We start from the raw sequence: 17,584 nt of genomic DNA on the forward strand, positions 1-17,584 counted from the left end.
TGGTCTCAAAATTGGAAGACATAAAGAATGCACTAGTTTTGACTTTGAATGGTTGTTTCCTGCTATTAATTTCTTTATTGCATTGAAAAGCCCTGGACTGCCTTTGTCCTCCTCTCTCAAAAGAATATCCAGAGCACAAACAAACAATTGTGAATGTACAAAGAATGTTTGTAGAGGGGACAGGCCAAAGATCCATCCAGGTCAGACATATCAAGTATAAAGTGTCTCTTAAGGGGAAAAGTATTAGAAGAACATTAATCATTAATTCAATGTGAAATGTTAAAAATTAAATTAAATTCTTGGATTCTGTTTTGTAGCTGTATGAAGAGGTTCGGGTAAGCTTGGAGAACTGCGTCGTAGAGTCAGACATAGACTACTTCATTAAGACTAAAATGACAGGAACACAACCTCCAGGTAATTATTCCTATTGGTCTTGTCAGATGAGTCACCCATTAGGCTGAGACTGCAGTTGTGCAGTACACGTCCTTTGGAGGTGAAGCCAGCTGGAGGAGGTTTTGCTCTGGCCATTCATTCCCACCTGCCGTGGCTCACTTCCTCCTCACTGTGCTGCCATCGCTTGTTGTGTGGCTCTGTAAGTGGGATAGCTGAATGATCCAGCTTAAAAATAACCCCCCCCAGAAAGAAAAAAAAGTTGTTTTTGCTTTTCAACCAGGCTCATTTCACAGTACAGCTGAACTGACACTGCTAAGGAGGTAGAAAACTACCTTGCAGAGATGGCAACCTCGATTTTCTGCAGTGTTGACAAGTCAGTGGCAACTTAACATCTAACTGCACCCTGATGTCCCCTTGACAGAGATGCTGCCTCTTCATTTGCAGCACAGAGAGGACCAGACTTTGTATTCTGTTTTGTTCCACCTGCCCAATGGGGAATAACATCTTCTTTCCTCTCAGGAAGTTGTTTGTATAAGGGCAAGACCCTAGTTGGGGGAAATTTTGAATGAAATTGGCTTTGCTCCAGCATGCAGAAACGATGTAAGGTTCAGAGACTCTGTCCATTCAAGCCAAAGCAGCCTTTTCATTGACTTCAATGATCAAAACCTCTGGGCTGAAATGGAGACTGGGACAGCAAGAGCTAAGAGCAGTTGTAAAACGAAAACATGCTGCTCCAGGGTAGGAGTTCTCCAAACACATCACCAGAAAGGAGGCTATCTAATGTTTCACACAGCCAAATACAAGCCACACCCTCTTACTTCAACAAGCGATACAAGATATTTATAGACCGAGTGAATGCTTGCACTTCTGTGCAGCTGCTGCAGTAAACAAAGATTCACAGCCTTTGTAAAAGGAGAGAAAAATACCTATTTCATCTCTTAATTAGCTGATGATACATATCTATGCTGAAAAGATCTCTTCCTCCTTTTTTTTTTAAAAATCTGTGCACAGATACTGTTTCACTTACACTATTTGCTCTAACACCATACTGCTACGTCAAAGAGAAAATCCCCTTAGTATGCCCTCAGCAGTATCAATAGAGCTTACTTCCATTCAGAGTGAGGAATAAGCTGTACAGGCATAAGAAAAATTTATATTGATAAAAACCTTCCATGCTAGGAGTTGTATAGGTACAAATATCAGCAGTATGAACGCCCTGTCCCAAGGGATAATTATCTCATACAGGAACAGCTTATACCCCTTTGATTTCATTGCAGAGCTCAGAGCTGGCAGCAATTACACCCTAGGAACTTCTTCAGCAGAGCTGCATGCTGCCACTAACTAAGCTAAGTGAGGCCTGTTTTTCACTCAGCCTTTCTGTCATTACACCTATGATGATTAAGAATTGTGATCTGAGGAATTTTTTAAAACAAATATATTGATACTGGTGCACTGGATGCCATTTTGCTGCTATAGTTTATTCTTCTTCTTCACATAGGGGATTTAAATTCACAGATATAGGAGTATTTACCAAGGAAAAACTACATTTTCACTGGCAGAAGGGAGAACTGTGCCTTGCAACAGTGTGAAACAACTTCTGTATACTAAGAAGTTTGTAATTCTCAGCTAGGTTTTTTTTTTCCTATGTGAGATTTCTCATTCTCCAGTTGCCTAGGCAATTTTCTGCAAACAGCTCTTGGCTATGTCAGGGCTCATTTCTAATAAGAAATAGATGGCAAAAACCCTTGAGAGCTTTATGAAAGGCAAAGAAACAACTGACTTGCTTTTTTGTTGTTTTTTTTTTTTGCCACCTTCTAGAAGGTGACGTGTTCTGGAAGTAACACCCTAGTATCTCCACAGCTCTGGCTAATGAGTTTGCACAGTAGCACATGGTGAGCTGTTGATCTGTTTCATTATTTGCAAAATGCAGGAGGAAACCCACATGTGGTTTTGCATTGTGTAGCAGGAAACCTTCATCCTGACCAAATCTTTTGGTTTCTTGATGCTATTGCTCACTCCCCTCTTCTACCTAATCTTACAATGTGTTATAGACTAGAAACTATACCAAGGTGACAATCTAGAAAGGTAATAGGAGACCTTTGGTCAGAAAAGTCCCTCATTACTGAAAATCTTATTTGTAAGGATTCTTCACACTCACTAGTTGTATGTGCATGCTCTGCTTATGATCTTGGCTGACCCAATGTGAGAATGTCAACACAACCTTTAGCCCAAGTCCAATGTCGTTCTTAATTTGCTGGTATCGGAACTGAGATAATACGGTATCACAGACTTCACTCATGTTTGTTTGGCTTTAACACAGAGAAGGCAGAAAGGGTGTGTGGCCTCCAGCTCTAAGCAGCTACACTGGGAGCTATGAGATGAAAAATAAATAAATCCATCTGTAACTATTTCATCTGTAAAGCTAGACTTGGAAATGGTCTCAATTTCACCCTTAACAACACTATAGGGGAGAGTGAAGGAACTGTAACATAACTGTGTTTGAGAGAACAAAACACAAATATCTCTGGGTAAACAGCAAATCAGCTCTCAGGAGGTGGACGGGGGAAGATATCAAAGGTAGGGAGACACTCAAGCACAAGCACAGACCAGGAAATTGCTCATTATTGCTGCTGGGAATAATGTTCAGAAATGTCCCCAGCTCCAACAAAAATTCCTGACTCAATATATTAAGAAAAAAAGAAACAAAACACACTGCAGCCAATTGTATCAAGAACATGGTCCCAGGCTCACAATGACCATGCTCTGCTCCCTTAAATCCTGAGCTTTAAGGCAACAGAGGAAACAGTCATGGAGGAAACCACCTTCTTAATTAGGATTATCCACAGCTATTAGAATGGTTCTTCAGGACCTTGACTGTGCTCGTCTCAGGTCAAGCATGCCTTTCTACCAAGGACATATCTGCTTACAATCACTTGAATGGCTTTTGTCAAGTCCTCAGGTCCCCCTCAGCTGCTTCAGCCACATTACAGGTGAGTGCAGATAGGTGCTGTGTTGCAGTTTGCTCCAGCAGGCCCTGATGGTTGCAGCTGTTGGTTGCATTCTGGTGGGGACAAAAAAGTTTTGCCTGTTTGAACATCTCATTTTTATTGCCCTGTTGCAGATGCAATAGGATATGAGAACTACTACAGCAGAGAACGAAGCAGAAGCAACAGCAGCCCAATCCAGTCTTGTGGAATGATGAAGAGGTGAGTGGCAAACTTTGGTTCCCAGAATAGGTATTTTTCTATATGAATGGCAATGTATGTTGACAGGAAACAGGACCTGGAAAGTTATTACTTCCTTCGTTGTAGCAAGAGGCAGCTACGTATCAGTAAATATAACTTGACAGAAGAAGTAAACCTATTAAAACCAGAGTCAGAGTAATTTTGCCATGGCCTAGTGGGAAGAGAGACAAGGGACGAGTTCATAAAACAATTAGTTCGCCAGCAATGGATAGCATTCACTTATTTCCTCTTTCCTAGTGAGTCATGGCACATAGCAACAAAACCACTTTGTTCAAGAGAGGGCAAAGGTGAATCTTGCTGAGAGCAAAGGCTGAGGAGAGCTGTCTTTTTCAGCAATACCTCCTGGCTTACTGCACCACCCAGCTGAGCAGAACAAAGAGCTGCTCTCTTGTATCTAGACCAAAGGAAAAAACACTTAGTGGAATAACTGTGATGATTAGGGAGGCGATTTTTCTGTTTCTGATCCATTTATGCTGGTAAATGCTGTAACATGGATGCAGTTATATCAGCAGAAAAGCATGGTAGACTAATGGTTTAAATATTTTGTACTAAAATGGCTAATTCACAGTGGCAATGGAGTCATATTTAAAGCAGAAGAGCTTTATATTTTGACAAGCCTTATTATATGGCAAAGACAAGGAGCGGGCTGTGATCTCCCATTTAAAGTGTGGTCCAGGCTTGTTAGTGAGCTGATAAGGTTTATACACAATACTTTGTTTTTCAGTTGGAAACCATATCTTCTATAATAATGAAATCTAATGCTGCATCCTATACAGTTACAGAAGACAATTGTACTGTCATTTAGAATACAACCATGCTCTGCATGGGCAACCAGCCTAGAGAGACTCAGTCTGAGTTTTTCAGAAACTGTTGAATTTGTATGTCCATTTTCCAGAAACACTGAGCATTCACCAGCTGAAAAATCAGACCCCTTAAATATGCCTTAACCATGCAATGCTATTTCTATCTATGCTTGAGAATCCTAACCCATATTCTCACTTTGCTTAGCCTCCAGCACCCAGCTGTGATATAGAAAATAACTAGGGATCGATTAAAAAAAAAATTTCACTTAAACTCACAGTTTTTAGAAAGGCACGTTATACAACCTTTGTATTTTAAATTGTATCAGAGGTTTCCTCAGAGACAAAGAGATGGTAATCTCTTATAAACAACTGGTAATTCTCATCATATTAATATTGTGAAATAATTGGAGTTTTGCACCATGAGCCTTTGAATAAACAACAAAATACTCTCTGATGCATTTTATGCACAATTTAGTGATGGCTGATGGTTCAGTATTCTGCTGCATTTTTAAAAATATATTTTTAATTGAAGATAAACATATGTACAGCATAAATGAAAACAGACAGCCCCAGGAATAGGTGACATCTACCCAGTGCTGCAGCAGAAGGAGGGAAGGTTGAGTCAGCTGAGACGAAGGAACGCTCATACCCAGTCCTGTTCACTCATTTTGTCATTGGCTTCTCTTGGTTCTGCAGATTCTCCGGACTACTGCATGGAAGCAGCAAAAACAACACGGAAAGTGCCACTCCTTCAGCACCTCCTCTTGGTATGACTTTTCAGGAAATAAGTTTACCAGATGTGTTTGTTTTAGATCACATTGCTAAGTCAAGCTTTGACATGGAGCAGAAATGGTACAGCAGGTATTCTCATGTTGGCAGTCAAGAGCAAGAGTAGTCAGGAAACAAATTTAGCTTGGATGTGCATTAAGCAAATTTCCCAGTTTAAAGTGCCACATAATCCATATAATCTTCAAAACCTCTGTCTAGGCAAGGGGGAACTGTGTATTCAGAACAACATAGTCTGACTTGGATAATAGTTTTCTCCTAAGGTAGAATATACAACCTCTAAAAAGCCCAAGAGAATACCTAAAGTTTTTAACAGACCAGGTTCATGCCTTATGAATGCAAATATCCATCTTGTTTCACAGTTACGCTGTCTTATTGTAACCCTTGCAACTAGGCATTTATCAGATGACATTTAAAACATAGTATTTTGACTATGCAGAAAGTAACAGCTTATGACATTTTTATTGGTTTGATTTTAAACAAAAACATTTTAACTGTGACTCTTGCCTAAAGAAAAGAAAAAGCTGTTTTAGAACAGCTTTAGAACATACCCAAATCAATTTCCTTTATCAGGCCTGCCTGCTTGGGTACCCAGAAAGGAAGTCCAGACTTTCTTGTTGCATTTGGCACTCAGCCAGGGGAGACTCTCCAGTGCTATCAAACACCAGCTGGACCTGCCAGGCACCAGCTTGGGCACACATAGAGCAATACAGCATTAAGCAGCTGAGGGTAGTCACTCCTTCTGAATTTCCTGAGGCTGGGGACAGGAGGGGAGAGCGTTCCCTGGAGAAGACCCTCAGGAATGGCAAACGCTCCCTGCGTTCAGCTTTTTCAACTGCTCCCATGCTTGTCTTTCAAAATCTGAAAAGTCAAGGAGCTGACAGTGCTCCTTAGAGTAGGAAAACTAAACCAAGGGTTGACTGTGGGAAGGTGCAGACACCCCGGCCGCTCCGTGTGCTGTCAGAGTGCTATCATCCCACTGAGGAGTCATATGTGGGAAACTTCTGCTCGCCTCAACAGCAGGGGAAGCTCCCAGGCAGATGCTGGGAAGGAATAAGAGGTTTCCCTAATTATGACAAGCTGGATTAAAACAACATCTTCCCAAAAAGTTATGTCAGTGACAAACAGCTACCTGGGAACTATGGAAACTACTGGAAAATGTCTGGTGACCCACTGGCACAATATTTTCCATTTTTCTAAAGGGAAAAACAAAAAGCCCTATGTGAGTCACTGAACTGCTAGAATTTTATACCACCAGTAGCAACCATTTTAAACCAGTTTAATCACAGCATTTCCCTCTTTGGACCATTTGGATTGTGCTTTAGCAGGGTAAACATTTTTTCCAACCTGGATGAGGCTAAACCTAGTTTCTGACCTCCCACATAGTTCAATGGGTATATTGTCATCTAATCAATGGGGGACAGTTTTTGTGCAAGATTTTACCTACAGTTCACAGCAGCTTTTCTATACATGTACATCTCCAGACAGAGAGAGAACAGAAACCCTTGTATTTGTGAACTCTTGCATATGATCCCATGCATTTATGAGCAACTGAAGTCTTTGTTTCTGTGTGTGGGTTTTTTTTCTTTTCCCCTAGCAGAGAACACAGACGGAGTCTATGCATCTGTTTTTGTAAATGAACAAGCTGGAATCACATCATCACAGGACTACAGAGTACTTTATGACTACACAGCACAGGTAATGAAAGGCTTCAAAATAAATATTTCATAGTGTCAGATGTAAAATAGATTATGTTGATCCAAACATCTTGCAAGTGTTAATTCTGTGAAGGTGGTGTTATCTTCACTTTACAGCCAGGGACACTTAGAGAATCACTGGTCAAGGTCATATGCAGAAGCCAGGAATCCCAACTACCAGTTCTTGGCGCACATCACTAGACCATGCTGCCTCAAGATGAAACAATAACACTTTTGCAAGTGATTACACATTAGCGTGCTATACCCCTGCTAAATTAGTGCTGAGCTGTTACAACCTCCTTCTAGAGATACAGAAGACCACAAACACAAGGAAAACTTCATTTTTTAGGGGATGATGGCTAAGTATGCAGTATTGTGCATTCTGAACTTACATCTCTTAAGTTCTAGGGAAAATGGCTAGGGATTTCCCATCCTAGGGAAAATGGCTACAGATTCCTCGTGTAAGAATATGTGACAGATGCTTATCTTCTCCATTTGATCTCACTTATCATCTGGAGAGTCCTGCTCCAGTTTAACACACTGGCTTCAACTGAGGTGCTCTCCATGCTGGAGAGGACTGAATCCCCATAAATGACACTGTTTCCCTGTACTTCCATGTTGCAAGTTGCAGAATTACAGTGGATGTGGTCCATGTACCAAAAGATTGTTATAAAGAGCAACCTGCATCCTTAACTGGGATATTGAACTCGTGCTGGCTTCAGACCTATCTAGGCATAGTACCATTACTAAAAGGTTATGAATAGACTGGTTATGAATATTTTCTTATTCAGATGGACTCCAGAACCTCTTGGACTCTTGCTAAACCATTAGCCTCCCCCCCTAATGGGACTTTTACGATTTCATTACATGTCAGTATTCATGTCAGTATTCATGTCAGTATAATAAAGGTTCCTTTTATTAGCTTTAGATTAGCAGAAGAAGCAGCATCCAGGAAGTCTTATGTTACGGTGCAGAGAGACACTCACACTAAGGGATCTGCCATCAATAGCCAACATTGAAGAAATGCTGGCACGTGACAAAATCAGATAGCCAGATAAATTATGAAAACAGAGAAAGGACTGGAAAGGAGTGCTTTCTCTTAGGTACAGCAACATTCTGACACCTTTTATTATATGTTCTTTGTTTTAAACCCTCTTTTATTATTTGCCTGAAATTTAATCCAAGCACAGCTGAAAGTGCCTCACTATTAATGGCAGTTCCTCTGAGGACACTGCTGGATCCCTTTGTCAGATTCTTACTCCAGGAGTTGCCTTAAAAATATGACACACATGGATTTTCCCTGCTGAGAAAAGAGCCTGTTACTACTTTCAGTATATTGTATATTGAGGCCTCTAACTTTTCGAGTCTGTTCTTGCCTACTCAGGTACATTAAATTTAGATTTAGCTGATGCATCAAACATATCTGGAAGCCTCTCTTACCCTGTTTTCTATTTTACTACACTGCGGGTAGCAAAGTGGTTTCCTATGGAAAATAGGACAGCACCACTGAATGGACTGATAGCCGACAGAGCTCAGCGATAGCTGACTTGCAACTACTCCATTTGTCTTGGAGATAAAAGTTACCTATCTCAGGAAGAGTCACCGTACCTCCACTGGTCACCGCTTTTCCATATTAAAAGAACTGAGAGACCTATTTAAGGCCTGGATTAGTGGAGACACTGTTTTTATCTCCCTTGGGAATTAAGCTGTGCACTGTTTTATTTAGCAACACCTGCAGACTATGAAAGGATCATGGTTAGCTGGTTTAGGACAGTCGTATTTAACCCTTTCCGGCCTTCCCCAATGATACAACAGTCAACTTGCTCAGGAGGACACACCATGGAGACTGGGGAAATTTGAGGCTCTTAAGGAAATAGCCAGCTCAGTAAGTGCTTAATCCCTCATTGTCTGGTATCTCAGGCTCATTCCCAACCCGAAGGACGCTGCCAGACTGTTGATGAAAGACAGGGTAAAAAAACCCCACCAGATACATGCTTGGGCCCTCCTGTGCTCTCAGGCTAACTACATTTCCTTTCCCTGTCTCCTTTCAGAACATGGATGAACTGGACATCAGCGAAGGAGACATTGTAGTTGTCATTGAAGAAAACGAGGATGGCTGGTGGACAGCAGAAAGGAATGGGCAGCGAGGCTTTGTGCCAGGGTCTTATCTCAAAAAGCTTTGATGAAAAGAAGCCCCAGTCCTCAGATTTTAAAAATATTCTATTACTGAAAACAAACAGCACACAAGGTCTCCTTCAGCTGACCAAGAGCAACCCATAATACTATATTCTGCAATCACCAGTCAGGAAATAACCAACTGACCATGCTTTCCTCTTCCTTCCTCCTGCCCCATCCCAGCACCTCCTGGCCTACACTGTCTGCAAAAACCATCTTCACCTCAGAGAGATTAGGACTTGTGTTTCCTACCACAGTTCTTCCCACCCTCAGCACACTGCGCTGCCATCAGTGATGCAAAGCTTGGTGAATGTGGGAGGAAAATCCTGCCCAGAACTTAACTGCACTAAAGGAAAAAGATCAAGGAAGCAAGTGCTGTTTCTCCAGGACAGAGGACCGCCTCCAGCCAGCCTGTGAGCCACCCACGTGGTCACAGCAGCCATGTTCTCTGCCACAGATCCCCTCCTCTCACTGCACAGGCCATGCAAGCATTTTTGACAGTAAGGTGGAAAGCACACTCAGAAAGCAGATAGCTTTGATGTCACAGGGTCTTAGCTGTACAAACCAAGGAAGAAGCTCTCTTAAGTTCCTTTTAACAGCCCCCTTTCAAATTCCCCTTACAGCACGTGGGTAACCAGGGAGAAAGCTGGGGAACCCTCCACTGTTCTTTATCAGAGTCACTGATGAAAATATGAAAAACAATGAATGCAGCTAGAGAAGAGCACCTGAAGGACTGAGACACATAAGTAGTAAGAAAATGTAAGGCACTCCCCATCACGACCATCTCCTAATACAATGAAATCCATGCTATCCATGGCTCTGCTTTGCACTGGATTCTGGGGCAGCAAAATAAGGACAGATGATGAGCCCAAGGCTTGCTTTTGCCTTGGTTGGATGGTTTCCCTGACACCTCCCTGGGATTTTTCATGTTTAAAAAAACAAGAACAAAAACAACAAATAAGCAAAGCCTCCAGCAGCGCGGCACTGCCCTGATCCCTCTCCTCTGAGCACCAGGAGAAGTGCCAATTACCTCATGCAATCTGCATACCAGTGTCATCAGTGCATTCTCCTTTCAACTCGTCCACCTGGCTGATCCTCTCCTTCTCTTCTGCCCACAAGCTTTTCTGTCTCTAACTGCTGTCTGCAGCCCCTGCACCTCTGGGATTGCTGGCACAGACGTGTCCTGTTTCCTTTCCAGGCACTTCTAATGTGCTTGTTCTTCAACAGACCCTCTTCAGAGAAGTCACACTGTGCAGGTTCACTGTATTTCACAGACTTCAGCTCTATCAGTCTTTCTAGTTTAAGAATGTTTCCAACTGCCACTGTACTTACCAAGGGATTGATAGATACTTTCTGCCACTCCTCCCTTTTCAGTATTTCGAGATGGTTTAAAAAAAAAAAAAAGGGTGATTTAATCTGGAGCAGAGTGCGCTATTTCTGGGGGCAGAATGACCTTGTTTGCCAAGGTTTCAGGTCTTAAAACTGAACCAAGTCAATGAAAATGAATCAAATTGCTACCCAAAAGGCACAGAGCAAAGAGGAACTGTTAGCTAAGACACAGCAGGAAAGACAAAAAGAAATCTAGACAGAAGAAAAAGCCATAATGGTCAGTGCAATTATTCCTTAAATGAAACAGAATGAAGGTCAGAGGCACTTGCAGTACCTTAGTCTAATTTCTTGCTTCAAGAATGGAATAAAAGTTGCTGCAGGCCCTTTAGTTCCCTGCAGTCCTTGCACAGGCACACTTGTCCTTCCCACATTTCCCCAAGTTATTATGCAGCACATCTGCATCAATGCTGAAGGGCTCTTAGTATCTCACATTAGCACAGGCTCAGAGGAACTGCAGGAACTTGAATGGCATTTAAGGCACTAGGTTATATGAACAGTAGTGCTCATTCAGGCTGAAGATGTTAACAACAGGTTTCCATGACCACATCTGAATTGAACAGTGATAGAAAGATTGACCACAATAGCCTTCAACTAGGACACTGCACTGTAAATGGTAGCTGTCAGAGACAACTATGACATTGCTCGTTACGTACAGCATGAGAAGAAACCTAAAGTATGAGAGATTTAATAAATTTGCTTCTTGAATACTCAGTCTTCCACAGAGAGAACTGTAATAAACCAACAAATACTTAAATAAATTTAGGTAGATATTTTGCAGATTATCTTAATTAAAGAGAAAAAAATAAACCATTGAGATGCATTTCCTCTAATTATGTGTGACACATGGACTTTGCTAAGACTCTTTGCTTCTCTGGGGGCCTAGACAGCCTCGCACAAGACACTGCAGTACCCAGTCCTAGTTACCCTGAAATCCTGTTACAGATCATCTTTGCTTACATGTACCAAATGGTCTACATCACTGACAGACAGCTAGTGAAATGGTGACTGCTGTTTCTACCCCATCAAATAATTTCATATTTTTGCTGTTAAACTCAGGAAACTGATTTCCTTTCTACCTGTCTCTTCTTCTGTCAAGTAAATACTGTTGTAAGTGCAAGAGGCTATAGATATTTCAAAATCTACCCAGTGTCATAGCATTTGGATCCCACATGCTAACTCCAGACTGTTCAGGAAATGAAAAAGCAGCAGCAATGTTTTCTCATGATTCCTCTGCTTTACATTGGAGAATTTGGCTGATAAGTAGTTACCAAGCCATATCTAGGCAGTTTGCCCTATCAGTGTGGCAGCACTTGTCAGAAATAGAATAGAGATATCAAGGAATACCCACACCCTCTGAGTACACCCACATTTTAGGTGTGATCCACCCCCCCACCCCCGTCAGTAGGAAAAGCAGGAAGGTCAAATGTAGGTTACTGCCCAAATAATCATGCTTCAATAACAATGTTTCCTCTCCAGTTTGGTAACACTCAGGCAACCAAACTGGCATTCAAGTAATCATTTAATTTTCAGGTAAGATGGGAAACTGAAATGGGCCCTTTCCAGTGGGAGGCATTCTTAAACTATACCCCAACATTTTTGGTTGAAATTCTTTTTGGAAAAACACTTCTGATAAGCCTCCACTTTCATGTTGACTACCATTTTTTGGCAAGGAGGTGCCAAGCAACATGTAGGGACAAAACAACAGTGGAAAACAAAGTTGTGTGTTTGTCAAGTTAACGCCTATTTCATAGCACACTCACGATAAGCAGACTACCTTTTTACTGACACTGCTAGTGCTCCGGCTCTGGATGGGTTCACACACAAGAAGCTGTTCCCCCAGAGCAAGGAACATGCTTTTACCAGCTGCTCTGCAAGGGGACAACATAATTACCTACCTATAGCCTGCGGCTACTATGTATATACACACAAACTAATTAAAGAGACATTACAATAAAGTTACTGAGCTGTTTTTGACTTAGCACTGCAGGACTTCAGTTTGCACAACAGACAACAAGTATTTAATGCTGAACAATTTCAGACCTGTAACTGTTAACTCTAGAACTTTTGACTAGGCTGTAAGAAACATGCATCATCTATCCATTAAATATGAGCAGCAAGAAAGATTGGGAGTCATTTCCCTCACAAACCACAACAGAAGAGAAAGGGACTGAACTTGACACCTGCTGCTCTTCTAGATGGATTTTGGATTTGAGGAACATGGCCATGCAATTGCTATGAAAAAGTGTAGTAGTAATCTGTTCTATTATTCCTTTAACCACAATAAGAATTGAAAGGTTGGAAGCAGGCAATCCAGCCCAACAGTAGCCTTAAACCAGACTCAGATATGCACATTATTCTCTTTTACCATGTTATTATTAATTAAGGAGAAGAACAGGAAAACTTGTTTAAAAAGAACATTTATCCAACAACAACCGTATGTAATTAGGAAATGTCTACAAGAGCAGCGCAAGGCCCATCTCTGCACAGAACAGATTTCAGCTGCTGCATACGGCACTAAGAGCCCACAAGGCAGTAGTAAAACTTGTAGTGTCAGAGTAGAAACAGAGAGATCCAGGTGATCCGGCTCTAGGACAGCCAACATAGTCAGTGCTTAACCACAAAGAAAGGACCTCCTGCCAAGCTCACAGGTCCATTGCTACAGACAGCTAGCTTCTAGCATTTTTGTACAACTACTCAGCTGAAAGGAAGAAATCAACCCCTTTACAGCTGAGCAGTCAGCAACAGCAGGAGCACAGCGACTGTTCAAGGTTTGAAGTGTTTGCAACCTCCTTAAGGACCGTGGCTTGAACTCTGTATTACGAATAACCCCAGCATACTTCAGCCAAAGATCATACACATAAGACATAAACAGTAGCAACCGTTACCTTGGATTCCTTCTCGTCTTGCTTCTTCAAGAGGCACGTTTGAGGTTTGAGTCTCCTCTCCAGAGGTAATTTTCCAGAGGCAAAGACTCCCAATTGCAGCTCAGACCTCACTAATTACTGAATGCAGTTTAAGTTGAAACACACGGATGCCAAGAGGAGATTCATTACAAGCCAGGCATCAGGTGGTGTCTAATGGGAGCCTCACTGGGAATTAAGAAACATCTAACCTAAGCACTGGTGGATAACTAATACGCTTTCTTCTCTGGTACTATGTAACCTCTTGGCTGTATCATTGCTAGCTGGCTTAACTGTGCAGGCTTAGAGAACCCAGGGGACTCTACATCAGTACTATACACGGTTTGCTGCACTTAAAGGTCACTGTTAACCTTCAGCATGACTGGCAACAATTCTGCACGGCATAGGACCAAGTGTAAAGGCCTGAAAAGCAGCCTCTGCTGCTCAATACCATCTCTTTTCCCTTGCTTCGTTATTCTTCAGTTTGCAAGGCTGGGGCACTGAAAGCAAGGGCAGTTACCAGCCACATAGCTACCAATAATTCACATGTTCTCAAACAGAAACTATGCTCATTGCTAGCGAGCAAGGAGAGCAGGAAGGTGCCCTTAGCTTGGCCTTCACCCTGAGATCCATGTCTCCTTGCTGCCATGGGGTCATGTGTGCAATCAAGTGGCCAAGCCCCTAAAGTAAAGCAGAGTTGGCCATTACAAAACAAAACTAAAAGCAGCATTAGGGTCACTCACTACCATCCACTAGCAGCATTCACCAGCTTCCTAAATTAATGCCAGTACCCATCACAGGTGCAGCTGTGATGTGTTGGGCATGCTCACTGTAGCTGAGCCTAAAGGAGAGAGAATAGCTGGGGTTTTGGCTCCCCAGGAAGAGGAAGGAGATAAAATTGCGATGCTAGGTCACATTAGGCTTCTGGAAAGCAAATGGCTGCTAGGGGCCTGCAGGGGCTGATGGACTGTTTTTTGCAGGGGAAACAATACTTGTGTGGAGTAACTAGATTTTGGAAGAAGAACAGGAATTAGCGTCCTGCCTGTGACCAGGTTATTAACAAAATGACAACGCCCTATCTACTGAGAGAAAGTGGAGAGGGCAAAGAACTTTTAGTCAAACTGTTAGCCATTATCTATTCTTTGTCAGCAATTATCTAATTTCAGCGGCCAGCTCACATTTTGGATGAAGGAAGCTCAGAGCCACAGTTATCTCCAGATTTGTGCACTCCTGGATCTCACGCACAGTGCGAATTTGATCTGTTTCTAGAATGGCCAGATAATCATATTTCCATCAAATTAGCTAGTGCACATGGTACAGTGCTCCTCCTGTCCTTCTACCAGCTGTTAAAGGACAGCTGACACCTGATCTGGCACAAAGCCGCTTGGTGCAACATTAAGAGCACATTTACAGCCTATCACTGCTGTGTGCCACGTGGCTGCGGCGTTTCTGTCTGTGATGTTGTATTCTGAGGCAGATTCACTGTGATGTTGTATTCTGACCGAAATCACAGGCTAAATCTTATTTTTAGATATAAAACTCTAATAGAAATCGCTGAGACCTCCCAGCAAAATCAGGAGAAACCAGACTCGACATCCCTGAAATTTCTAAGAGGAAAGACAAAATCCTCCAAAACCACTGGGTGAACAGAATTGGGCTTAGAATGTAGCTACCAGTTTATAGCCAGGGGTTTCCACATACCATCTTAAGGATAAAGAAGGTACAAAAACAACTGGGGGGTGGGCAAAGAGGGAACAGATATCCTAAGAGGTTATTTGAAATCAGAAGGAATTTTACTTAACAGATCTAACAGAGCCAGTGTTGTACAGATTTGAAAACATAAAACAGCACATATAATTCCAGTTTTGCAGCCCTTATCATAATTCAACTAAACCACCAAATCAAGGGCAGACATATGGAGAAGTAACTAGCATGTTAATCGGTGCAATGCTGAATGAACTATAACTGCATCAGTAGCGCTTTGACTTAAATTCTCTTTGACTTTGAAATTCTGGCATTTGCTGCAGCCCCTGCCTCAGAGTAAATGGACACACAGTACAGCTAAAGAAATTCTAGCCTATACTTGAATAAAATTTCCTGTGTGGGATTACACACCTGGATTGTTCAAGGAGCCCAGGCTAAACCCTTTAATAAAAAAGTGACTGACTTTGTGAAGCAAAGGTATGACTTTGGAGAAGTCATAACCTCATACCTCAGTTTCCCCATGCATCATGGGGAGTTTGTAAAGCACCTTGATATCATGAGCTGAAAATCCTTCTGGCATGCTAAGTATTTTTGTGATGGTTCAATCCCAGACTCAGTCTAAACAAGCTAGCGTTGGGTGGTGGTCAGATCAATATTCACAATGGAAAATCTTGTACAAAAGGACAAATTATATTGTGTACACAGTGCTGTTGCTTGTTTTGTAATACAACTGGATGGCTCTTGGGAAGGGGCTTGCAAACATGAGATAACACTCACACTCAATGCAGGGAGCATGTGGGGGAGTTTAGTACATTCCCTTCCACTTTGCAAGGGCACAAATGCTCAACAGCTGCATCTAAGGAAGAATTGTTCTGAAATTTTAAGCTGAAAACAGTCCATGGAGGAACTTCTTGGGAAACTGGTGAACTTTAACCTTCCCAGGATAAGAATGTTAACATAAGTGTGAATGGTAAAGCTTTCAATGCACTGATAGACGTGAGAAATTCTTTGTCTTTAGAGAAGGGCTGCACAGCCCTTCTTGTGTCTGAACCCCTTGTGAGGAAGGGAGACATGAGCGACAGTGACTTTGTTCTGATAAGTGGCAGCTAAAGGTTTTACTATGGTCACTGCTCAATTCAGCAGCCATGGGGGGATTCAAAACCAAAGAGAAGCTCTTATATTAGGGTTAGAAGGGATCTTGAGAAATGCATCCTCCCTGCTCTTCAAGGTCCTGCGCCAGCTTTTTTAACCAGAGCACTTATCAGCACAGGCCCTAAATGTAACAATGTTTGCTCAGTCTGTGTACTGTATCCTCAATGCACCATTTCTTGATGCTAACATCTTTGCTTCCCACCTATGTATACTAACACTGCCGGGCTAAAATGGTGGTTTTAAGCTTTTAAAATGGATATTGTATTCAAAGCACAAGAGCACTTTGTAGAGTGCTGAACTATTAGCAACAAGCATGCTTCACCAAGGATAGAGCATTCTCCAAGTCCTGGAAGTGCCAGGACTGCCTAGTTCTCCTACAGTATGTACTGGGAAATAAAGTCTTGCCTATTGCCTGTGAAGTGTTTGGTAGAGGCTTGGTACAAGACTACACAACGCAATCTTTGCCGAAGATGACTTATCCTTTTCTTACTCTTAGTTGAGAGCATATGAACACTACCCCTTTACTTGATTTGCTGGCAGCCTCATTCAGTGGCAAGCATGACAATTTCATATCTGACTGCTTCCTTTGTCCAAGTGGGAGACAAATTTCAGAACTCTGTTCAAAAGCAATTTTCTAGACCGATTCCTACTTCGGTCTACAAAACAGACTGCTTTTGCATGCAAGGCATCCTAGATGCTCCCAAGCCCCCCAAATATCAGTGGTTTACTTAAGCATTTTATTTGTGTGAAGAAAATGAATTCCAGTTCTTCATTCACAGCCTAATGCTAGCAAAGGTCTACCACCACAGTTATCCCAGAAAAGCTAAAGTTATTCTTTGAAATGGGGCAGGAGCCCATTTGGTGAAGGGGCTGTTGCCTGAAGCACCACACATCCAAGGTGAAAGCAAAGCTGTCCATTCTCTGGAGTGTCATGGGAATAGCTCTGTGGCCCCACACTGCTGTGGCTCACCAGTTACCAATAGTAACCCATGTTTGAAGGCTTCCCTCTGGCAAAGAGAGAAGAGGTTTCAACTCAAAAGCTTTGTTGTGAAGCATGATCATTCAGGGTCATGAGAAGCAGGTGAGACCAAAAAGAAGTGTTGTCCATTCCATAGCACTAAAAAGCTGAAACTTTGAAGAAGTGCTTCTTTGCTTGCTCCAGCAGGATCACTAAGTGAGTCTCAGTTCAGTTGCCAGACTTGAGCTCTGATAATCCCCCATTTGCGTGGTTAAAGTTCCTGTCCAGGTTTGGTCTACAAAACCTGGCTATGCTTTCAGGTTATGGGTAAACAGTACTCATTGTTCATCTGCTGTGTAAATACACCACACAAAATACAGCT

General features: G+C 42.1%; 1 protein-coding gene across 2 annotated transcripts in view; it reads left to right on the forward strand.

Annotated features, from left to right (window-relative positions):
• PSTPIP1 (proline-serine-threonine phosphatase interacting protein 1) overlaps window positions 1–11,223 on the forward strand; it is a 56,833-nt gene extending 45,610 nt beyond the window's left edge. Inside the window, exons 11-15 of one of the 2 annotated variants that reach the window (XM_072870123.1) lie at window positions 318–414; window positions 3,515–3,599; window positions 5,138–5,208; window positions 6,825–6,925; window positions 8,976–11,223. In XM_072870123.1, coding sequence (XP_072726224.1) covers window positions 318–414; window positions 3,515–3,599; window positions 5,138–5,208; window positions 6,825–6,925; window positions 8,976–9,107 — 486 coding nt within the window. In that variant the 3' untranslated portion in view covers window positions 9,108–11,223. The remainder of the gene's footprint in view (window positions 1–317; window positions 415–3,514; window positions 3,600–5,137; window positions 5,209–6,824; window positions 6,926–8,975) is intronic. The other variant, XM_072870124.1, reaches the window with a different exon arrangement.
• The last annotated feature ends 6,361 nt before the right edge of the window (window positions 11,224–17,584 follow it).

Source organism: Ciconia boyciana, chromosome 8 (assembly GCF_034638445.1).
Source record: "Ciconia boyciana chromosome 8, ASM3463844v1, whole genome shotgun sequence".
Lineage (NCBI taxonomy): Eukaryota > Metazoa > Chordata > Aves > Ciconiiformes > Ciconiidae > Ciconia > Ciconia boyciana.